The 23442-nt window shown below is 43.6% G+C and overlaps 1 protein-coding gene across 1 annotated transcript; it reads right to left on the reverse strand.

The window, feature by feature from the left end:
- Nucleotides 1-10: 10 nt before the first annotated feature.
- LOC148862683 (protein DEHYDRATION-INDUCED 19 homolog 5-like) lies at nucleotides 11-12544 on the reverse strand. The gene is made up of 5 exons (XM_088980717.1): nucleotides 12204-12544; nucleotides 11145-11287; nucleotides 8735-8812; nucleotides 8365-8606; nucleotides 11-384 (listed from the first exon to the last, which is right to left on the reverse strand). The coding sequence occupies exons 1-5, from the start codon at nucleotides 12280-12282 to the stop codon at nucleotides 282-284; spliced, it is 645 nt and encodes a 214-aa protein (XP_088836843.1). The 5' UTR covers nucleotides 12283-12544; the 3' UTR covers nucleotides 11-281.
- Nucleotides 12545-23442: the final 10898 nt, after the last annotated feature.

Genomic DNA, 23442 nt, shown 5'->3' on the forward strand with positions numbered 1-23442 from the left:
AAAGCAAAGATTTAAAGGAGCATCAGTGCTGATGAGAGTATATATCTACTGAGTACTTGTTACACCACACTATGACTCCTGCTACAACAGATATACAGATAAATATACATTGCCTTGCTACAAAAGTGGAAATACTGCTGGTCTTTGGTTATTACCAAAATCCCTCTTCCAGACATAGCAGCTACCTAAATGCATACATCAGCAATAAACAAGGTGTTTCGAAGATATCACTGCATCTCTTTGGTACTTTTTTTGATAACCTACTCAAGTTTCAGAGGGTTTTAGAAAATGGTTGATAGGACCAACTGCTGAAAGAACTCAGACCTCTGGCTTCTCTCTTTATAATCTTTCTCCCAAATTTCATCTGACGTAGATTGCTCCATGCTGCATCAACACAAATTGTCAGCCATATCCTCTTACAGTCAAAAGTGTTGAAACACACCAACAGTACCTGGCATGACAGTTATGTTTCCTTCCAAACTACTGTTTGCCAATATGAATTTTAATTGCTTATGACCTTGACTGCCACACCAATTCAAAAAGTTCCCTAGATTTTCTAGCTACAATAAGAAGGCCAATAGAAGAAAAGATAAAGAGCAAAGGTGGGAAAGGTGGGGCTTCCATTCTTATATTCCAAATTATCATAATGCATGCATGCTTAGACCATTTTCATGAAGGGATCTCTCTCTCTCATAAATTACCACTGGACTATTTGAATACAAGTGACATCATTCAATCAAACTTTACCTTTTTCAAAAAAAAAATGAAATCACTGAAATAGCATAAAAAATGTGCATAATCACTTAATTTGGAGAATTCATATTATTACCACAATTTCCTTATGTACTGGAATGACTTTTAAATTATTACCTTCATTCCTGAAGCAATTTATAATTGTCTTACCATTCTGATGATTATGCACTCAAATGTCATGAAGTATAATTTAGAGATGCCTCTTTGAATGAAATCAGTTTTATTCCAAATACCCCCTAATTGTTCTACATAAAGACATTGTTTGGTGGAAGAAATCCATTCTAGTTGTAGGATGATAATTAGCTCTTAATCAACCATCACGTAGTAGCATTTACTTTCAAGGAGCATGTATTACTTAAGTCATACATGCATTTAAGTTGATTTCATCACCATCATCATCATCCACACCTTATCCCAACTATATGTGGATAAAAACAACCAACAAGTGCACATGCATGCCATTGTGCCTGTGACCAGAGAAACACATAACAAAAGAAAGGAGCAAAAAATTTTTGAGGATACTCAAGTGATAGAAATATTATGAGTTATGACTAAACCTGAAGCAAACAAAGTAATTAACCATGAATTACACATGCTACCGGACTTAAACATATTCCATTCAATGATGCATCTTGGACTTGCAATACATAGGCCATTTCCTCGTGATTTCACTTAACCACTTGGTTTCTCCTAAAAGAAACAAAGAAGGTTTCATATAACTAGGAAAATTGTATCAAATCAAACATAAAATTTTGATTAAATGCTTGTAATTCCATGACTATAATGATTGGAATTATTTTGGTTTTACTTACCAATTGTTGGGTTAGGTAATACTTGTTAATTTCACCCATATTTGTGCAACACCACATGCAGGCATCAAAATATAGATAAGATAATCTTGCAAGTGGTTTTGACATTTGGAGCATTTAGTTAATTAAATGCTGATGTGTCTATGTTGAGACACAAATAAGGGGAATACAAGTGTACAAGAAAAGGCCACGCCAGCCTTTAAAGAATGTAACTAACAACCAACCACTAGAACAAACTAACTAACAAACTGGAGGCAGGCTCCCTTTCTTTAAAGGCCACGCCAGCCTTTAAAGAGAGATTGGGAATACAATCTCTCTTTCTTTCTCTCTCTCTCTCTCATTCAGGAGGCAGGCTCCCTCGAAAGAGACCTTGAGTTAGGTAGTCCCTAACAAGTTGGTATCAGAGCCAAGATGCCAAGCACAAGGTCATCCGCAATGGAGAATAGAGTCAACAACATGGAAGGAGAAATGCAAAGAATATCGGCTGACGTCAAAGAAATCAAAGAAAGCTTCGCATCCTTGCTTGAACGACTGGCACAGGCACCACCTGCGCCGAATCAGGAAGAGCGTAGTGACACCAGTCATCGAAACGGATCAAGAACAGCAAGAATCAAGTTTCCCATCTTCGCAGGGGGAGATCCCACATCCTGCCTTCTGCGAACAGAAAGATACTTCGATTACCACGATACACAGGGACCTGATCGTGTCCCATTAGCTTCTGCACACCTGGAAGGAGAGGCGATTGTCTGGTACTAGTGGTACCGGCGACGACACCCAAGAGCCACATGGGTAGACTTCACTGACGCCTTAACCATGCGATTTGGAGTCTCAGCCTTTAAGAACTATGATGAAAGCCTCGCTAAGCTACGATAGACCGGCTCCGTCCAAGATTATCAGATGGCGTTCGAAAGATTAGCTATGCGTGTGCAAGGCTAGCCAAAAAACGCGCTTGTCGGCAGTTTTGTTGGTGGACTAAGGGAAGAATTGCGGCTGGAGGTAAAAGCCATGCAACCCACCACCGTTCTTGAAGCAGCAGCATTAGCTCGACTACATGAAAACAAACTAAATTGGGCAAGAAGGATTAATCAACCTCTAGGAGCTGCGATCATACCAGGTATACCGAACCCAGAACCAGGTATCTTGGGTAAACCAGAGCCCAAATCAGGAGTAGGAATCACAGGCAAGGACGCCAACTCTGGTTCAAGCCCCGGCTCAGCCAAGAGGTTAACCTGGGCTAAGATGCAAGCCCGACAGAAAAAGGGCCTTTGTTATGCATGTGGAGACAAATTCGGGTCGGGCCATCACTGTAAGATCCCTCAAGTTTTATTCCTTCAACCCGAAACCAAATATGTCGAGCAATCAACAGACATTGAAGAGCCAATGGACAACCAAGAATGGGGGCAATGAGCAAAGGAATACCCAGAAGTATCCCTGCAAGCCTTGACCGGTCTTGCTTCTTCTCAAACTATGAGAGTAACCGGACTGGTACAAGAGCGCCATGTGTCAGTTCTGATAGACAGTGGCAGCACTCTCAATTTCATTACCCAAACATTGGTCAGACAACTAGGGATTCCGGTCCAACCATGTACAGCCTTCCGGGTGCACGTAGCTAAGGGGAGCAACCTGGTGTGCGACAGTATGTGCATAGAATTAAAGATGAAGATACAAAGACATGAGTTCGAGGTAGATCTGCACCCCCTGGAAATCAGTGGAGCAGATGTAATTCTCGGAGTCCAATGGTTAAGGCAACTAGGGCCCGTGATATGTGATTGGGCACGTCTCACCATGGATTTTCAAGTGGGCAGCTCACAGGTGCATATTCAAGGGTAGTTGTCCAAGGGTCCAGGACCTATTAGTCTCGCCTCCCTAAGGAAACAGGCAACAGGCCCAGCCCACATCGTTTTAATGCAGATAGACTCCCACGGGAACGGCCCCATTCTAGCCCAATGAAGCAGATCCGAATAAGGCCACACACAACTACAGCAGCTACTTCAAAAGTTTTCAATGATCTTCCAAGAACCTAAGAAACAGATTTCAGGTGGATACGCAAAGGGAATCACATCGAACCAAAGGAATTGGTGGTATGGTCAGGTCTCCCAATTGAGGATGCAACTTGGGAACCTTACTTGGACTATTGAGAACCAGAGGAATTGGTGGTATGGTCAGGTCTCCCAATCACATCGAACTAGAGGAATTGGTGGTATGGTCAAGGGAGGAGGGACTGTTGAGACACAAATAAAGGGAACACAAGTGTACAAGAAAAGGCCATGCCAGCCTTTAAAGAATGTAACTAACAGCCAACCACTATAACAAACTAACTAACAAACTGGACAAGTGGAGAGGCGGGTATAACAGAATTGTAACAGCAGTATATAAATAAGGAAAGGAAGCTAGGAGGGGATTTATCGATTTGGGAATACAATCTCTCTCTCTCTCTCTCTCATTCAGGAGGTAGGCTCCCTCGAAAGAGTCCCTGAGTTAGGCAGTCCCTAACAGTCTATTACAGAAATGATGCTTCTAATGAATCTAATGCAATCATAAGAAATGAATCCATGGAGAAAGAAATCAGTTTTCTCCCAATTCCTCATCCAATGGCCATTTTGTAATTTTTTGTTGTTTAAGTTTTTTTTTTTTTTTTGGAAGGTAAGGTAAAATTGTATTAATCAAAAAGAAAAGTATACAAGTATGTTAGTTCACTGTACAAAAAGACTCTGTTACTTCTGTACATATGAACACCATTAAGAGCCCCCAAAAAAGTCAACAATCATAAAAGAAGACATAAAATCATCCTTGAACTGTAGGTTGATATTCAACCATCCTCTGAAGCTTTCAACCATTTGATTAATCAGGACTTCTTATTGAGACTATTTTTGGTTGAAAACCATCCTATTCCTTTCGCCCCAAATAGCCTAAATCACAGCCAAGGGATTAATGGTCTTTGTTTTTTTTTTTTAGTTTTTCTCTTTTTTTGAATATTTTCGAATTTATTTCTGGTTTGTTAGTATCTTAGTAATAAGGCTAATCATTTTAAAGGATCAATTTAGTTTATAGAATCATAGAAGAGGTTTTTGAATTTTGAAAAAAGTTGGAGATGCAATAACATTTTTTGTATTTCAACCTATTCTTTAGGAGTCAAGACTTGTTTATTTTGCATGACTTGGGTATCATTAGATAGATAATTATCTATCCAACAGGACCAAGATCTTATTAAATCTGACATGTTCTCAGAGAGGTAAAATCAATAAATCATTTTAATGATAGGGTGTTGGTTTTTTGTTTTTTTTGGCACCCATCTGCCAAAAGATTTGGATCTTTCTATTTTTTGGTCACTATTTAGTTTTTTTATTTTAGTTTTAGTAGGATTAATAGTGTGTATTTGGGATTACTGTAGGAGTTGGAGTCTTTTATTTGTCTATATGGATTACCTTTTGGGTTGTCTTAGTTTTCAAGCAGTTCGAAGTTGCTTTGTGTCAATTTTCTAGTTGAAACTAGAGTCTGTAAAGAGAGATCAGAGCTCTTATGTTGAATCTATTACTAGTATTGTTGTAATTGAAATTTTAGAGTTGATTTAATGGAATGGAAATTTTCTTTTGAATTTACTTGTAGGTAAGAATGTCATCTTCTTTCTCCTCTTTTTCTTTTAAAGTGTTACCTTTCTTCTCTCTTTTCTCTGCTTAAATCTAAGTCTCTCTCTCATAATTCAAAACCTTAATCTCCCTCTTCTTCGCACCACATTCTTCCTAGGACTTCATCCTTTTCATCCTATATAAGAATCTTAGTTCTTCCTCCAAGCATTTCAGTCCTATATCTTTTCTGGTTCTTGAACATCTAATACAACTGAATACATCAAGGAGAAAGTAATAATTAGTTTCTCTACTGCACTGAAACCTATATCCCCAAAATGCATCAAGTCCAAATTTCTTTAGCTTCAGCCCTTCACCAAGATGCATCACACTACAAGTCTACAATCCAAGATGTCCAAATTAATAGACAAGGCTTTACATGAATATTTCAGCATCTTACCACATTTCATGAGTGCGCAAAAGAGTGAAACAATAAAACAATGAGAAAACAAGGCATGTCTTGCAATACCAGAAGAAAATATCATATTCATTCTAGCTCTTTCATTCTCATTCTTACAGCACTTCCAGTAGTTTTTATGCTTTTATGAATTGCAACTAAACAAGTATGTTTTGTCCGATTTGACAACAATGACATTATGAAAAAGCACCCAAATTGTTGTGTTAATTATTGACTACCAAAACCCAAGAAAAGAAAGGGAAAAAATGAAGGATATTCTTCAAATATTTGCCAGTATAGAACATAAGCCTTGATGGCACTGTTACAGAAGGTCAAATTTTTTATTTACTTTATAGATAGGAGACAGGCATTCCTCAATCTTTTCCACCTGAATCTGTTGACCTCAAATTAGCACTAAATTTCTGGTTTTACATTTTCCAAGCCACAAAACTTCTTCCTCTTCCTTATATCCACTTGCACTTCTTCTTAATCATATTTCTAGCTTGTTCCAAGCAACAGAACTTACTTCTTCCTTGTACCTACTCACTACTTCCTCTCAATTATTTTTCATGCGATCCAAAGGCAGACCTTAAGAAATAGCCATTTATCTTATCATCTTTCCCGCTATCATATTTGTTGCAGATATTTGGAATTGGATTTTTGCTTTGTCTGTGTGCAGGTAGAACCTACCTACAGATGTAAGTCTGTTGTTTGATCTGTCTTTTATTGTGTGCCTACTAAAAGAGGGAAAGTATGTGGAATTGTATTAGAGCAACTGCCCTCTGAACAATTTGGGAATAAAGGAATGCAAGAATATTCCAAGAAAAGGAAAGAAGCCTCTTAAATGTCAAGGATTGCACTTTGAAAAGAACAATTCATTGGTTGAGAACCATGGACTTTTTCCATTTCTTTTCCTTTGATGATCCTTGGAGGAATTGGTCAGTTGTGGCAATTAGCTCGTCCAGGAAGGACAGGGTTACTGTAGAGTGGGTTCCTCCTCCTTAAGGAAGCATAAAGCTGAATTCTGATGGAAGTTGTCGGGGTAACCCAGGCCCATCTGGTATAGGAAGGGTGTTGAGAGATAAGGACAGCATCATTTCAACCTTATTCTCTGGCCCAGTTGAATTAGGAGACTCTAATAGGGCTGAATTATTAGCGGCTATACAAGGTATTCAGATTGCAAATCAACTTGGTGTGAAGAATCTACTAATTGAAGGAGACTCTAGAATCATTATGAAGTGGTTGTCAAATCTGGACTCAGTTGTATGGTGCTATAGGGACCTCTTAAAGAAAGCTAAGTGGTTAACAAGGAACAAGAATTTTAGCTCACATAAGGTAGGCAGGTTGGAAAATAACTTGGCTGATTGTCTTTCCAAACAAGGGGCCAATAGGGAACATCTGTACTGGGCTTCTTTATTATGTGTTCCTTCTAGTGTTTTGATGTAATCTTCACTCTATAAGCAGAGGTCACACCTCGTGCCTCTCTTTGGGATGCTTGTAACAATCTTCATCTTTTGCTAATAAAATTATTCTTGAACCATCGAAAAGAAAGACCATTCGGACACAGCTCCATCCCCCAATCCCCAGCCTTGTATCTCCTTTTTTCTTTAATAAATTTTCCTTTATTGTCAAAAAAATATCACATCCCCCAATACAATTTCCCCAACAGTGTCAATTGTTTCACTCTATATCATAATGCATGTACATATTTCTAGAGATCCATCTTTTAGTCCTTCAGAAACAACTCCAACTCCACATGAATCTACTTTTCTATCCACATGTTTTGAATTTACACTTTGAACCAATATAAGCAATAAACATCCCATATGGTTTCTCTTATTTGGAGGATAAATCATCATTATATGACCATAGATAAAAATAAATAAAAAAAATAAAAAAAATAAAAAACTGAAAAACCAACATTTCCATAATTTGATGGAATTAGTGGTGTCTTGGAGCAAAACTGTGTCTGAAAGCTGACTTAGTGTTGCTCTTTTTCACTTTACATTTCTTTGCCTTGGCATCCCTGGTTTCATTCTTCCTATTTTACCATGGGGTTCCTCTCTTAGTCTCCTATAAAATCTTCTTGTTCTTGGAAGATAAAAAACTAATCTTGTAACTTTGGTTCACTAGAAAAAAAAATCCTATAAAAGAAAAACATGAATAAATTACTCAGATATACTACACATAGGAAGATAAATCCACACATATAAAAAGACAATGATACCAATATATATATATATAGCAGCAGCTTCCTATATATCTCACTGCAACTTTTTTCCTGTTCATTTGTTTCGAAGTGTGGAGGTGGGGTGGAGTGTCTTGGCCAATGAGTTTTAGCAGAATATGGCCAACACATAGGATTGAATCCCTAAGTTGGCCAAACAAGTTATAAATTAGAACTTTAGAAGTAGATCTGTAGATGGGGGTGCATTACAACTGCGGAAACAAATAAGGCCTACGTTGGCTACAACTTTTACTCGTGACCTCAATAAGGAGTGATACAGCCATGATCCTGTAAGAGGTGGGTGGAGTTATCTAGGAATTTCTTCTGTAGGTTATTTTTTTATCGGTTTCTTCTGTAGGTGATATCCTCCAAAACCAATATTCCAATCCTTCACATACCATGTAGCATGTAGGTAGAGTAGAAAGAATCATTATTATTCAATCCAAATTCATCTTGAAAACCTATGATCACTGAAGTATTATGATATTGGAAAAACATGATATAATGTATCTGTATGAACTTTCTCATGGTATTAACTGGCACAGGGGATAAGACCTTTTCATATCAGAAGTGGCTATTTTATCATTTCTGGAGCTTGTATCCTGGTCAGATTTGGTATTTGGAAGAGATACAGTGCAAAGAAATGGTGAAAGCAGTGGATCAGGTGTAGAATCAGATGCATTAACCCTTCCATTTGTTGAACCAACTCCAAGAAAAGAGCTTAGTTCTCGTAGTTCCTTGCCAAGCATTGCTGAGCTATTTGTCCATAGGCCTGATCTTTGAGATTTTCTCCTTCGCTGCAGGAAAGCAAAAGCAATTAAACATATAACCTCCTATTTGTAGGAACCTTAATTGCATAACTGATGCTCATGGGAGTCTTATTTGTATGACCACTAATCTGCAATTTTGAATTATATATTTATACCTTTAACAAATGAGAATGCTGAACTGTAAAATGTCCAATCATATCCTTGCCTAAATTTGCTGCACATACAGGGCATACCTACAAAAAGAACATGGTGATGATGGTTCATGCCAGCAATTATTTATCCAAATTACAAAGAGATCCAATACAATAATCACAAAGAAGAGATTGTGAGGCTAATGAAAACATGATCATCTAAAGCTGATAAAAAAAATCATCTGAAACAGCAGTCAGTAACAGTGAGGAATCATGCAACTAACAAGACCAAAGATTATCCTCTATGATGTCTGGTGAATGCCCACCAACTAATTTAAAACATAGTTACTGACTAATTAAAATAGTTTATTGTTTGGGATTATCAAAAAAATTATCATTTGGTAAGTGATGTGTGCCTGCCAACTTATTTACCAATCCTTGAAACAGGAAGCTACAGTCTATGTCTCTAGGGACCTCTATTGTAGGTTCAAAGCTAATGTACATCAGATCAAATACCATGCAGATTCCTCAGTAAGGGTCCATTTGATTTGCAGTCAGAATTGGAATTGAAATCCCTCGTAATCGGAATCGGAATGGTCTACTCCCCCCACTTGTTTGGTTCAGGCGGGAATCAGAATCGGAATTGGAATTGGTTGGAATGGATTCTCATTTCCAAGGGAGGGGAGGGAATGGCCATTACCTCAAATGGGGGAATGCCATTCCACCAGGAATGGGAATGGGATTCCCATTCTACCCAACCAAACGGTTGAAATCAGAATGAGCCATTCTGATTCCAATTCCAGACCCCTATTTCTGCAAACCAAATGGACCCTAAATATTGCAGCTTGTCTTGAAATATCAAATAATATTTTGACACCACGTAGCCACTAATAAGGTAGCATGGAAGTGGAGCTGAGTAATGCAAAATATTCGGAGAAAAAAAAAAACACATTTGAGTTGGTAAGCGCAAAATATTGTAAATTCTAATTTACAATTCATTTAGCGTGGGATTTGGGAGGACCTTGTTTTTTTACAAATGCACCATGCCCCTAATTAATGGTGAAAAGTAACCTTTTGAAAAGGCAACATTATTTTTGTCTAAAATTTAAGGTATATTTGTCTTCTCACTAGAAGTCTACCTACTTATTAAAAGGAATATGAACAAATTGGAATCCATCATTTATCCAGATATACTTTACTAATTGGATTATCCTTCTCTGCCTTATTCTTTAATTAGATCATACTCATTGATATGGTTTGTTATTAGCATACTCATCCATATGGTTATCAAAGTGTACTATTCTCCACTGTATTTTTACTTATCAACTCTCACAATCCATTTTCTAGGCAAGCCCAGCCTTTTGGTAGTGCTGGAGGGTGGCAGTAAGATGGATAAACAATGGATGGAAAAATAGTCTAATTTCTAGGGAGTAAGGACTGCCTATCATTGACCTGTTGAAACATTAAAATAAACCAGTTGCATGGAATATAAGAGGGGTGATTGAAAATGCTCGAAGCAAACCAGGTCCATTTGGTTCACATTCAGAATCAGAATGGTATTCCCAGTCTGTTTGGTTCAGACAGGAATCGGAATCAGAATTAGAATCAGCTGGTGTGGGATCTCATTTTCAAGGGAGGGGGAAGGAATGGGATGCCATTCCACCAGAAATGGGAATGGGACTCCGATTCCAATTCCAAACCCCTATTCCCACGAGCCAAACGAGCCCAATAAATTATAAGCCTAAGAATAAGAATGTAGTGGCTCACAAATTAGCAGCTATTGGGCTGTTGCTAAATAGAAGATAAGTGTGGAGACGAAAACCACTTGATTGTGTTGCCGATTTAGTCATTTGCAATCTTCATTTTTGAGCAAGAAAAGATGGATAAACAAACATGGAACAGAAATGGGGGAAAAAAGAATATGACTACAACTCCACTAATTTTTCCTGTACAACAATTTTTTTTTTTGGCTTCCTTGCAACAATGTTCATAGGAACAACTAAGATTCTCTTTCTACATAAATATGCGCTGTCTTCTTTACAGTCATTTATTTATTATTTTTAGGGAAGGAATGGGTGTTTGTTTTTTGGTAAAATAAGCAGCAGCTTCATTAATTTAGATTGTCAAAAACTACATGAGGTGCTGTAACCAAAAAAAAAACAAAAAAAAAAAGAAAATTATAGATGGGTGTTCATGCCAGCAATTTATCCCTTCAAAATAAAGTCCAACCATTGAGTCCTTAATTTATAGATGTTTGCATGGGTGTCTTTTCTATTTACATGAAAGTCAACTTGCAGTATCAGAAATTATGAAGACAACTACACAAGACTGCATCATTGGAAAGCTTATTCATTGACAAGGATACAAAACCTATGGAATTAGGGATTTCAATGGTATATCAAGTTAAAGTAAGCAAAGTAAATACTTTACATACTGCATTTTTCACATCAAAGCAGTGCTCGTCCTGCAGATGAGTACAAAGCACAGGGACTTCAATCTCTACAAAACAGAAAGGGCATAGAAACCAGGCCCTTATGTCATCATCTCCTTCGGAATCATCCAAGCTCAAGTGGTTTTCTGTTGGTATTGAAACAAGTGTTAGATAGACGAGATGCTGTAGGGAGGCTTCTTGCTCCTACAAGTTCACCATTAAAAGCTACAGCTATGATCTAGAAACTTTAAAGCAATAATACAGACTGAATTGTTCGGTTATATGGAATAATATGCGGAACCTTACCATAAGGTGGAGGAGAACACTAGCCTACGATTATCATACCATCCCACCCCTACCCACCCACCTACCAAGTCACGAACACACACATAATAATAAAGACCTCGGAAAATTACACAAAATGATGATAAAAAAAGAGAAGTTATGTAACAACTTTTTTGGCGCCTTTGGGAGGAGAGGATGAAGAGTATTCCCCTACTCTATCTGACGAACGCACCCACTGAGAAAATGGACAGATTAATAAATCTTCACTGTGTGGCGAGAAGAAAAGGAAGTTACTCCAAACAGATGCTTTCCCCAGAAACCCAATTAAATACGTCCTCGGACAAGTTAGGTAAGTCACCAGCGGACACCGAAGATTTCCAAGTGGGAGGACTAGCTAGAGAGATCTTCTAGAATCCAGAACGGCAAGAGGAATCATAATCCAATTGCCAATTCGAACAGACTGGCTGACCACAAGATTTAAAAAAAAAAAAAAAATCTATTCAAAATCTTCGAAGGCAGGCAGTGAACTCGATCATGTAAACTGTTAATTTAAGCTAAAGAAGGATCCCCAAACTTGACAAAAGTAACTCACAAGACTAGCATCCTTGGGCCACCAAAAACATCTGAAACCAATAAAAGCTCAAAAAGATATATATGATTGATTAAAATTTCAATTCCAACTAGAAAGAGGGTAATTAAGTTTTCTGAAATAGATGTCCCGAAACCGATGGAAATACATCCTAAAGAAGGAATTGAAGAATGGGGCGGACTTTGTACCAGAGTTGAGTCTGGCAGTCTGCATCGCAGTTAGGTGCTTGGTGGAGTGAACCCTAGAAACCCAGAAATCGACATCCATGGTGTTAGCTTGGCAGCTAAGTGGTGCCAGTTATATTGTGTTGCGGCAAGGGGAGTCAGTTTTCCGGGCAACGGATAGAAAGAAGGAGAAGATAGATAGAAGCGAAATTCTTGTGCTGTTACTGTATCCACTCTTCTCGGTAGCCTTCTCACAACAACAAAACTGAAGACTTTCTTTGCTATCACACATAGAGAAGAGTCACAGACAGTGACACAGGAGAACAAACAAAAGTGGATATATAGATGTGGGATACGTGGCGGACGGAGGAATTTTAGAAAAAAAAAAAAGGTTGTGAAAATATATAAAAATAAGAAATGGAGGAAGCACATGACATGCGAGGATGATGATGTGAGAGTGTAATTGAATTCAGACAGTCATGATTGATGTGCTTCGTTCTTCCATCTCGTGTAAAATGTCCCTTTGTTCGGAATTTGATGATTTTGTCTTTTTGTGACTATGCAGTAATATAGTCCTGCATTGTATTGGAATCGATGTAAATAAAAAATGATGTATGTTCGATCTTATAGGCGTTTGCCGTTAGGAAAGAGTGTGTAATTATAATTAACTTAAAATACTATTTTAATACAAAGAATTTTATATTGTAAATCAGTATAAACATTATTAACTCGATGTAAAACTTTACACCGATAATAAACTGAACGTTGATTGACTTTATCAAGCTATAAGCTATTAACCGTTTGATGAATAAAATAGAGCGTGTGGATCGTAAAATGTGTGGGACCCAAAGCGGATGCGCCAAGAACAGCTTAGAATGATAAAATAAAAACAACAGTAAGAAGATGTGACGACTGACGAGCCCAGAGGGGAATATAAAATAATGAAAGGCCCACTCAGCGACGGGGGAGTGAGTATGGACTGGACTGAACATCCACCAGCACCAATTAGGTTTGCCCAACCTCACGTGTCTTCTACTCTGCGGAATCAATCTTTCGTCTTCTACTGCGATCTGGAACATGTTCCCCTCCTTCCTTTTCCTTTTTCCTTCTCTGTAAATGAAATGAAAAATGTTTCATAAATCAACAAGATTCTCTTTCTTTTTTACTTCGCCCATTAGTTTATTCAAGTTCTGTGAAGTAAGTGGTTGACGTTCCGTATTTGATACGAAAAAATAAAAATTAATAATAATTATATATGAGAGACATGGTAGACATAATGCTATCTAAGAATTTAGATGAATCCCACATATGCCAATTCAGTGGTTATATTCCAACAATGAGAGGTACGTAGGAGTTGCAGTCACATCCATATCAACTATGAAAAGATGTAAAGAGATGGTGTCAATTGGTCTAATGTGAGTCCATTATAAATGGAGCATATTGAATTCAGTCCCATGAATATTTTTGATCATTTTGGATAATGTCCAATTTAATGTTTAGACCATTCAATCTGTTAAAATTCATTTTGATTTGGATTGGTTTAACCCAAATCTCGTTCATTCACACCAATATTCTTATTTTATATCAATGGACCAAATATTGGCTTAATCCAACCCAATCCAATATAAATTTATTACGGATGGACCAGGTCCAATCCAATCTAATAAATATTTTGGACTGGATTGGTCCAATCCAATATGTCTTGTTGGTCCATTCAATCCAACCAATCTGATTTGGACTAGACGGGGTCTAATCCAAAACCGGTCCAATATTGACACCCTTAATGGTGAGTGGTTGAAACCATATATATATGGCTATATTTGGGAATGCTTAAATTAAAAATAAGTGTTTAAAAACAAGTACTTATTCAAATAAACACTTATTTGCATTTGGCACCCAACTTTTTCAAGTGCTTATTAGTCTATTGGATGTTTAATAGTTTTTTTCTCCAACACTTAAATAAGCATTTCTAACTTTCTTTGTCCTTCATTTTCTTTCATATTTTATGAAAATAATTTTATGAAATCACTTTAAAAAAAGCACTTTTATAAAACCATTTTAATGGAAGTACTTTTATAAAAATACTTTTGCGAAAGCACATTAATAAAAGTACTTTTACGGAAGCACTTTTATGAAAATACTTTTATAAAATTCAACTAGGGATAATTTTATAAATGGTATTTTAAAATTCAACTAAGGATAATTTTGGAAAAAAATGAATAAGTGCTTATTGTATAAACACTTAAAAAAAAGTAGATAAATTGAGCTTAAAAAATATTCCCTTATTTTTAAAATAAGAACTTATTTCAGGATTATTTACCAAACACCAATAAGTGTTTTCATGAAGGAAGATTTGGCCTGACCTCTTCATTATGTGACACGTGGCAGAAACGACAGCTCGGCAGAAGGGGCCAAGCCTAGGCGGGAACAAGGGGACACATCGCCGAACTGACCCACCTTGTAACGGCTCGGGATACACTTCGCCGAACTGACCCACCTTGTAACAGCTCGAGATACACTTCGCCGAACTGACCCACCTTGTAACAGCTCGGGATACACTTCGTCGAACTGACCCACCTTGTAACAGCTCGGGATACACTTCGCCAAACTGACCCACCTTGTAACAGCTCGGGATACACTTCGCCGAACTGACCCACCTTGTAACAGCTCGGGATACACTTCGCCGAACTAACCCACCTTGTAATAGTTCGGGATACCTCCGAGCTCAAGACCGCCTCGCTCAGCACTTCGCATCATCTTCTGGGCACCAAAGCCAAACAAGTCGTACCATGCCTGACACCAGGGAAGTCCGTGCCCGAGGGCGCCACGCCTGACTGACTTGGGATCTGACGTTTGGCAGCAGCACTCTAAACGGCCACCTGCCACCGCCACTGACGCCGCCATCTCTAGTTAGACGGTTAGGCAGTGACGGTTCTGTCTCAACAGAAGGGACGACGGCCGAGTTGACAAGCGCAAGGGTAATCATACCCGGTCTGACAAGGGCCTCGGGACAAGTACACAAAGTGACTATAAGAGCCCCCTGCCCCTCGACAACGGAGGTATGAAAACTTTGCGCTATCTGGTATTACCTTGCTTTTGAAAGATTCTAACTTGAGCTTCGGAGCCTCTACACCGGGTTCCCCCCGGAGCTTTTCCATCTCCTCCGTTTCAGGTTCCCTGCTACCCCGTTCGGAAGCAAGGCAGCGGACAGCTAAGACCGGTCGGATCGCGCTCCATCAATTGGCGCCGTCTGTGGGAAAACGCTTCAAAAAGCCTCCCTCCAAACTTCGAAACCCCCTTTTTTCTTCAAAAAACCCAACACTCATGGCCTTCTCCAGCAACATCGGACGTGGCACGGAGACAAACGCCACCGGGGAGCAACTTCAGGTTTCCGTAGTGTGCGTTGGATAGTTCACCATCCCCCTTTCGGCGGATGGGATCCCCATCCTGAACACGCCACAAGCAGTGGCACCCGTAAACCCTCCTACCACAAACGTCCCCTTTCCTCTCCCCATTGAGACAACCTTCACTGAACCAGCTGCCATCCCCCTGGCAGCTAGCCAAGACCGATTGGAGGACCTGATGCAGTGCATGCGGGCAATGCAAGCCCAAATGCAACAGTTCCAGCAACACCAGCTTCACCAGCACCAAGTGCTGCACAACATCTCCTAGTATCACTATCAATAGCAGTTCCCCCAACTGCCACTGAACCAACAACTACTTCCACCTCGCCACCCCGCTCCGAGGCCGGTCAAGGCCTCCCCGCAGGATGGGCGCCCCCGCCAAGCGAAGGCCTCCCGGCCCCAGAACCACCCCAACAGCCAGGCCTCGTCCCCAGGCCGAAGAGAGAAAAATGTCATCCCCGCCTCGCAACCCGCAGGCGGGTCAGGAACCTCGCCCGCGAGGTCGGCACCCCGGCGCTCCCAGCTCGAGCTCCCGCTCACCGAAAACCGACTCAGCGCCCTGGCGGCAGACCACCAGCACTCCGGGCCCATCGAGCTCGGTAACACGGAGGCCAGCAGCGCCAGCACAAGGCCCGCTCAACGGCGAAGGCGCAGGCGAAGTCGCCAAACCGCCACCCGCGCCTTGTCGGAATTCAGAGGCAGAGACACGAGCTCGTACGAGGTAGGGGCTGCCCCGGCTCTCTCTGTTCCTTCCCCCCTCGCATCGGAACTCCTGGCGGTCCCCTCACCCAGAGACTTCAAGCTCCCACCTCTGAACAAGTACGACGGGTCCTTCGACCCCAATGACCACGTTGACGCCTTTCAGTCACAAATGCACCTCGCCAGGGCTAGCAAATCGTGCATGTGCGTGGCCTTTACCACCACCCTCAGGGGGGTAGCCCACACTTGGTACACGAACCTGGCCCCCGGGTCGATAAAGTGCTGGGCCCAGTTCGTGCAAGTCTTCACCACACACTTTGTCACCAGCCGACGGTGCCCCAGAACAGAGGAAAGCATCTTCGGAGTGGTCCAAAGAGAAGGAGAATCTATTAGGGGCTACATCAAGCGGTTCAACGAAGCATGCTTGCAAATACCGCGGTTGGACCCCGCAGTGCAGCTCGCGGCGGCCAAAAGAGGGGTGACGCACAAAGAGTTCAAATGGCACATGGTGGCCAACCAGCCCGCGATTGTGGGCGAATTCCTCAAACTCACGGATAAGTTCATGAGGACAGAGGAAGAAATCAACCAACGAACTGAAGGCGGGAACGAGAAAAGAAAGAGAGAAGGCGAGCTCTCTAGCCCGGTGAATAGAAAAAACACGACCCAGGAGCCGAAGCCGAGCCAGTCCTTCCGGGCCCCCCTAGCAGTTCGGACGGACTACACATCGTTAAACACGAGGCGGACAGAGATCTTAATGACGATCAAAGATGCTCCGTACGTTAAGTGGCCACCTCGCCTAAAAGGAAATCCGAACGAGAGAAACAAGAATTTGTATTGTAGTTTCCATAGAGACCATGGTCAGAGCACCGAACAGTGTAATAACCTCCGGGACGAGATAGAGGGACTCATCCGTCGCGGATACTTGAGAAACTTTGTACAGCACAGCAATAACAATAAAGCATGTCGGCAAAGGGAGCACGAAAAGGATGCCCCCGAGTCTAGCAATAGACCTGCCGAACCGTTGCAGAAGCAGCCTCCGGAAGAGAGGACAGTTCGGGGAACCATCCATGTAATAGTGGGAGGTTCAGTGGTAGCGGGGTGTACCTCGGCAGCAGCCCGGACTTCAGTTCGCGAAGCGGCCTTCGAAGAACGGAACCCCCCCAAAAGACCAAAGACCGAAGAACCAATCTTTTTCACGGAGGACGACGCGCGAGGAGTCCACTACCCTCATGATGACGCGCTTGTCATTAAGCTTAGGATCAGCGTCTTCGAGGTCAGGCGCGTACTCGTAGATTCGGGCAGCTCAGCGGACATCCTCTTCAAATCAGCATTTGACCAGCTACAGTTAAAGAGGAGCGAGCTGAAGCTCGCGAACACTCCCCTGGTAGGTTTCAGCGGAAAGGAAGTCAGGCCCCTCAGAAAAGTAACTGTCCCTGTGGAAGTCGGCACATGGCCTTGTGCGGTCAGACTCAACCATGATTTCCTGGTGGTCGCGACCCCCTCCCCATACAATGCCATAATAGGGCGGCCGATCACGCATATCCTACGGGCAGTGGTCTCCACCTACTATTTGGCCATGAAGTTCCCTACAGACTTCGGTATAGGGGTAGCGCGGGGCGACCAGCTTGAGTCCCGCAAGTGCTACGTTGCCGACCTAAAGGGAAAAATCAAGGCGGCCGACGACCTCGAACTGGAGCGGCCGACGGAGCAAGGTGAGGAGCGAGCTTCGCCCACGGAGGAAACAGTCGCAATCCCGACTTCAGCTACGGACCCAGCTTGCACACTAAGCATCGGAGCTTCCATCGAAGACCCCCTACAAGCCGAACTGGTGAGTTTTTTACTTCAAAATTTAGATATTTTTTCCTGGTCCGCGGCCGACATGGCCGGCATTAGCCCCGGACTGATAACTCACAAACTTAATACTGACCCTGTAGTCAGACCCGTTAGACAGAAGAAACGCATCTTAGCCCCAGAACGCTGGAGAGCGGTCGACGAGGAGGTTGAGAAGCTCCTCGCAGCAAACTTCATAAGGGAAGTCCACTACCCGAGCTGGGTGGCCAACCCGGTGTTGGTAAAAAAGGCAAGCGGCAAGTGGCGCATGTGCGTCGACTATACCGACCTGAACCGAGCTTGCCCGAAAGATTGCTTCCCCCTCCCCAGAATTGACCGCCTAGTGGACGCGACCTCGGGAAACGAGTTGCTAAGCTTCCTGGATGCCTACTCGGGCTACAACCAAGTTAGGATGGACCCATCCGATGAGGAAAAAACCAGCTTCATAACCGAGTTCGGCCTGTATTGCTACAAAGTCATGCCCTTCGGACTAAAAAATGCCGGGGCAACTTTCCAAAGACTTGTAAATAAGCTATTTTCGACCCCTGATTGGTATGAAGATAGAGTGCTATGTAGACGACATGGTCGTCAAGACTTAGTTTTCACAAGAGTTAATACAAGACTTAGATTCTGTTTTCCAAATCCTGCGTCAGTTTAGCATGAAGTTGAATCCAAACAAGTGTGTCTTCGGTGTCACCTCGGGCAAGTTCCTAGGTTACATTGTCAATCGATGCGGTATTGAGGCTAACCCAGACAAAATAAAAGCCATTCTAGACATGAAACCACCTCGGAAAGTAAAAGAGGTTCAGAGGCTAAACGGTCACATAGCCGCTCTAAGCCGCTTCTTGTCTAAGTCAACAGACCGCTGCCTACCCTTCTTCAAGGCAGTCAAAGGCAAAGGGTTCGAGTGGACCCAGGACTACCAGTTCGCGTTCGACGAACTAAAAGGTTACCTCGCTAGTGTGCCAACCTTAGCCCGGCCCGAGGTGGGCGAGGTCTTACAACTGTACCTCTCGGCCAGCGACGAGGCGGTCAGTTCGGTACTGATAAAGGAAACAGACCGGGTCCAACGACCCATATATTATGTTAGTAAAATTTTGTAGGGAGCAGAGGCAAGGTACTCGGAAATAGAAAAACTAGTATATGCCCTAGTAATAGCAGCTCGGAAACTCCTAACTGACAAACCTCTTAGACAAGTTTTACTCAAACCCGAAGTCTCCGGTCGACTGACAAAATGGGCCATCGAACTCAGCGAGTACGACCTCCAGTACAAACCGAGAACCGCTATCGAGGCCCAAGCTTTGGCAGATTTTATCGCCGAGTGCACTTTCAGCCACGAAGCCCCACAGGTCGAGCCCGAGGTCCCCATTTGCGGCAAACCCGGAGCTTCTGAGCCCATAGAGTTCGAATCCCGTGAAGTAGCACCCAGTGTGGCATCTCTCTTGATCAAGCGAAGAGCAAATTGGGATGAGGAGCCCTGGATCCTTCACGTGGATGGTTCCTCAAACCGGCAGGGCAGCGGAGCTGGAATAGTCTTGTGCGGCCCGAGCGGCACAAAAGTAGAGTACGCACTACGCTTTGAGTTCGCGGCATCCAACAACGAGGCAGAGTACGAAGCACTGATCGTCGGGCTGGACCTAGCGCGAAAGGTTAAGGCAAAACACTTGGTCATCTGCAGCGATTCTCAGCTCGTGGTAAACCAAGTTACCGGCGAATACGAAGCACGCGATCTATCCATGATCACATATTTGGCCAAAGTAAAAGAAGCCCTGCTCAACTTCCGGTCACACATCATCAGGCAAATCCCGAGGTCCGAAAACACTGAGGCCGACGCCCTGTCCCGGTTAGCCAGCACGAGTCACAACAATATGAGAACTGTGTACATAGAGGACTTACCTAGGCCTAGTATTCTCGGGGGGACAGAGGAGGTCGCTCCCATCTTAGAAGCAGAGCCGAGCTGGATCGATCCACTCGCGAGCTTCCTGATAGACGGAACCCTCCCTGTAGAACGCAATGCGGCCAAGAGGGTGCAGCGCCAGGCGGCTAAATATGTCATAATAGACGAACGGTTATACCGACGGTCATACACGCTCCCCTATTTGCGGTGCCTGCGACCTACCGAAGCCGAGTTTGTACTCCGCGACACTCATGAAGGCCTGTGCGACGGACACTTGGGGGGCAGAGGACTCGCCCAAAAGGCACTTTGACAAGGATACTATTGGCCAACGATGAAGGTAGAAGCTGTCGAGCTCGTCAGAAAATGCGACAAGTGTCAAAAGCACGCTAACATCCACCACCAACCTGCCTCCGACCTCAAATACCTCGCCAGCCCGTGGCCCTTTGCACAATGGGGCATCGACCTCCTAGGGCCATTCCCACCAGCAACAGGCAGAAGAAAATTCTTAGTTGTTGCAGTAGATTACTTTACGAAGTGGATAGAAAACGAACCTCTGGCAACTGTTATGGCCTGAAACATACAGAACTTCTTTTGGAAGAACATAGTATGTCGGTTCGGATTACCTCGGGTTCTAATCTCCGACAACGACAAACAGTTCGAGGATATCAAGTTCCAAGAGTGGTGCCAGGACATGGGGATTCGGCAAAATTTCACGTCAGTCGCGCACTCACAGGCAAACGGCCAGACGAAGGTGATGAACAGAGCCATCCTGCACGGACTGAAAGCACGTCTGGATCGTGCTAAGGGATTGTGGGCTGAAGAGCTACCAAGTATCTTATGGGCTCACCGAACGACCGAAAAAGCAGGCACGGGAGAAACCCCCTTCAACCTCACCTACGGCATTGAAGCGGTGATCCCGGCGGAAATCGAAATACCAACGTTGCGATTAGAAACATACGACGATCGGACGAACGGAGACGAGTTACGCACCAACCTCGACCTACTGGACGAGGTAAGGGACCTCGCGCACATCCGAACAGCGGCATACCAGCAACAGGTAGCTCGCTACTACAATAGCAGAGTAAAGCAACGAAGCTTTCGAGTCGGCGACCTGGTCCTCCGTAAGATTATGGTGCCCGAACCCGGCGTCGGCAAGCTTGGACCTAATTGGGAAGGGCCCTATAAAGTAAAAACAGCGCTCGGGGGCACATACGAACTCGAAACCTTGGAAAGCAAACGAGTACCCCGAACGTGGAACATCGTGAACTTGACGCGATACTACCTATAAACCACCTAGCGAAGTGGACGAAATCAGGCCATGTGCCACAAGGCAAGCGGAGGAACTTCAACACATTATCAGTTTGGCAAAAATCAGTTCGCGGCATAAAAGGCCACGGAAATTTAAAAACCCGACAAAGAAACAACTCGGGGAAGATGAGCAAGGGGAAAAAGACACTCCATTGCAAGAAACAGTACACTGGCAAAAAAAAAATTTACATGCCCGGAGCCACTTCTTCGCCATCGGAAGGCACTTCAACAACACCCGAAGGCCCTGCCTCTCCTTCAGAGTCCGGCTCTCCATCGGCAGCATTGGCCATCTCCTAAGTTATACGCGAAGTGGTTATGGCACTTACATCGAGGTCGGGGTATGTATTCCGGATCATCCACCGGCTCAACTTGAACCCCCTCCTGTAAGAGTCCACCATCAGATCGTCAAAACGCGGGGAGGCAATGTAGTCTTCAACTGCCTTCTTCTTGGCGTCTTCAATGCCTTGGGAAAAAACCTGTGTTCTCTCCCTAATGTCCTCCTGAAGATACTCAACTTGATGCTACAAATCCAACTTCAAGTCTGCCATATGCTTGACAACTACCCCCATGGCCTCGGCGTCACGCTGAGACCTCGCCTGTCTGGCCATCGCGATGCAAGCAACCTTTTCAGCAGCATAAGCAGCCGCCTCAGCAGCCCGGGTATTTGCCTCTACAGCACGGAAGGCTTCTTCAGCAGCATGAGCGACAGCCTCAGCAGCTCGCGCCTGTCGCGAGCTCCTCTCCACTTGGGCCGCCAAGGCATGAATTGAAGAATTCACCTACCAAAAGAAACAAGTGAGCAAAATGACAGTAGAAGCAACAGAATAAAAAAGGAAGACAGAATCTAACTTATCACCATGGCATGTGTTACGGCGCGGCAAGCGACCTGATTCAAGGGAAGATCGGTCCACGCCGCGACCTCCTCGGGGAAAGTAGCGTCCCTACTCTTCTGAAGAGCGTAGTTCGGCATCAACACACTCCTAAACTCCCCTTGAGCTCCCGAGCCTGAGGGCCCAGCCCGCGTATGAGCATACCCGGAGTGAGCAAGAGCACTTGAGTACGCAGGAGCGCCCGTATGAGTGGTTTCAGCGAAAGGCGCCCCGGCAGTCTCGTGCACCAGTGGAGTCACTTTGGGCTCCCTGGGCAGATCCTCTAGCGTATGGTCTGGGGCTTGGGGCTCCTCATCCAGGGGCAGCTCGTTACGAGTTCGCTTGGCGACTCGCTTCCTCCTCTTCATACCTTGGAACAAACGCCCCCCACGAGTTCTCTCCGCATCCATCACACCTACAGAAACGAGTTCGACATCAAAAAAAAAAAAAAACCGCATAGCCAGAAACCTACCCGAACTCAGGCCGGCTGCAAAAAGCATAGCCTCCGTTAAGTAGTGGTGGCACTTTAAGCCTTGTCGTGCCCACTGCCAGAGACCCTTCACCGTCTCTTTATCAAGGGTTATGCCCAAATCTAGAGCGGCCTCACCCCACCCGGTCTGAAAGGGCCATCCTTGTGCACTTCGCACGCCGAAGTAGTCCCGCTTCCAAGCCGGGACCTTATTAGGAAGATCGTGCAGAAGCTTGAAACCCTGGTGAGGAGTAAGGTAATACGCCTGTCTCCCCCTAGGAAGAGAACCCGCCTGTCTCTTGAGCATCAAGATAGAGGAGAATATCTCTAAGTCTAAGGGAAAGTTCTGCTCGCAAAAAAGGGAAATTGTCCCCACCAGGTTCTGGATAGAGTTCGGATGAAGTTGGCCAATGGTGACACCGAAGTGGTTTATGACTTCGACGAGAAGGGGATGGAAAGGAAGTCGCAACCCTGCAGCAAGCTGCTCTCGAAAAATCACGATCTCGTCGGGACCGTGTTCCCAAGGAAAGCTACTCGAATGAATAAAATATGTGTACCCCCCGGGAAGATTATAAGACAGAAGTATGGATTGAAGCCCCTCAGGCGTCATGGTCGAAGGGCCAAACCGGTCTAACATCCGACCTCGGCGGGAGGTAGACGCCAAACTGCCCGAAGCGACTCGACCTACTGGTTCGTAGTCCTCATACTCCACCTCAGGATCACTGAGGCAGTCTGGGGACACGGCTTAGTTGGTGGAACCTACATCGGCCCTACTCGAAGAATCGTC

This window comes from Nelumbo lutea, chromosome 3, assembly GCF_056320005.1.
Source record: "Nelumbo lutea isolate HS-2025 chromosome 3, American lotus-T2T, whole genome shotgun sequence".
Lineage (NCBI taxonomy): Eukaryota > Viridiplantae > Streptophyta > Magnoliopsida > Proteales > Nelumbonaceae > Nelumbo > Nelumbo lutea.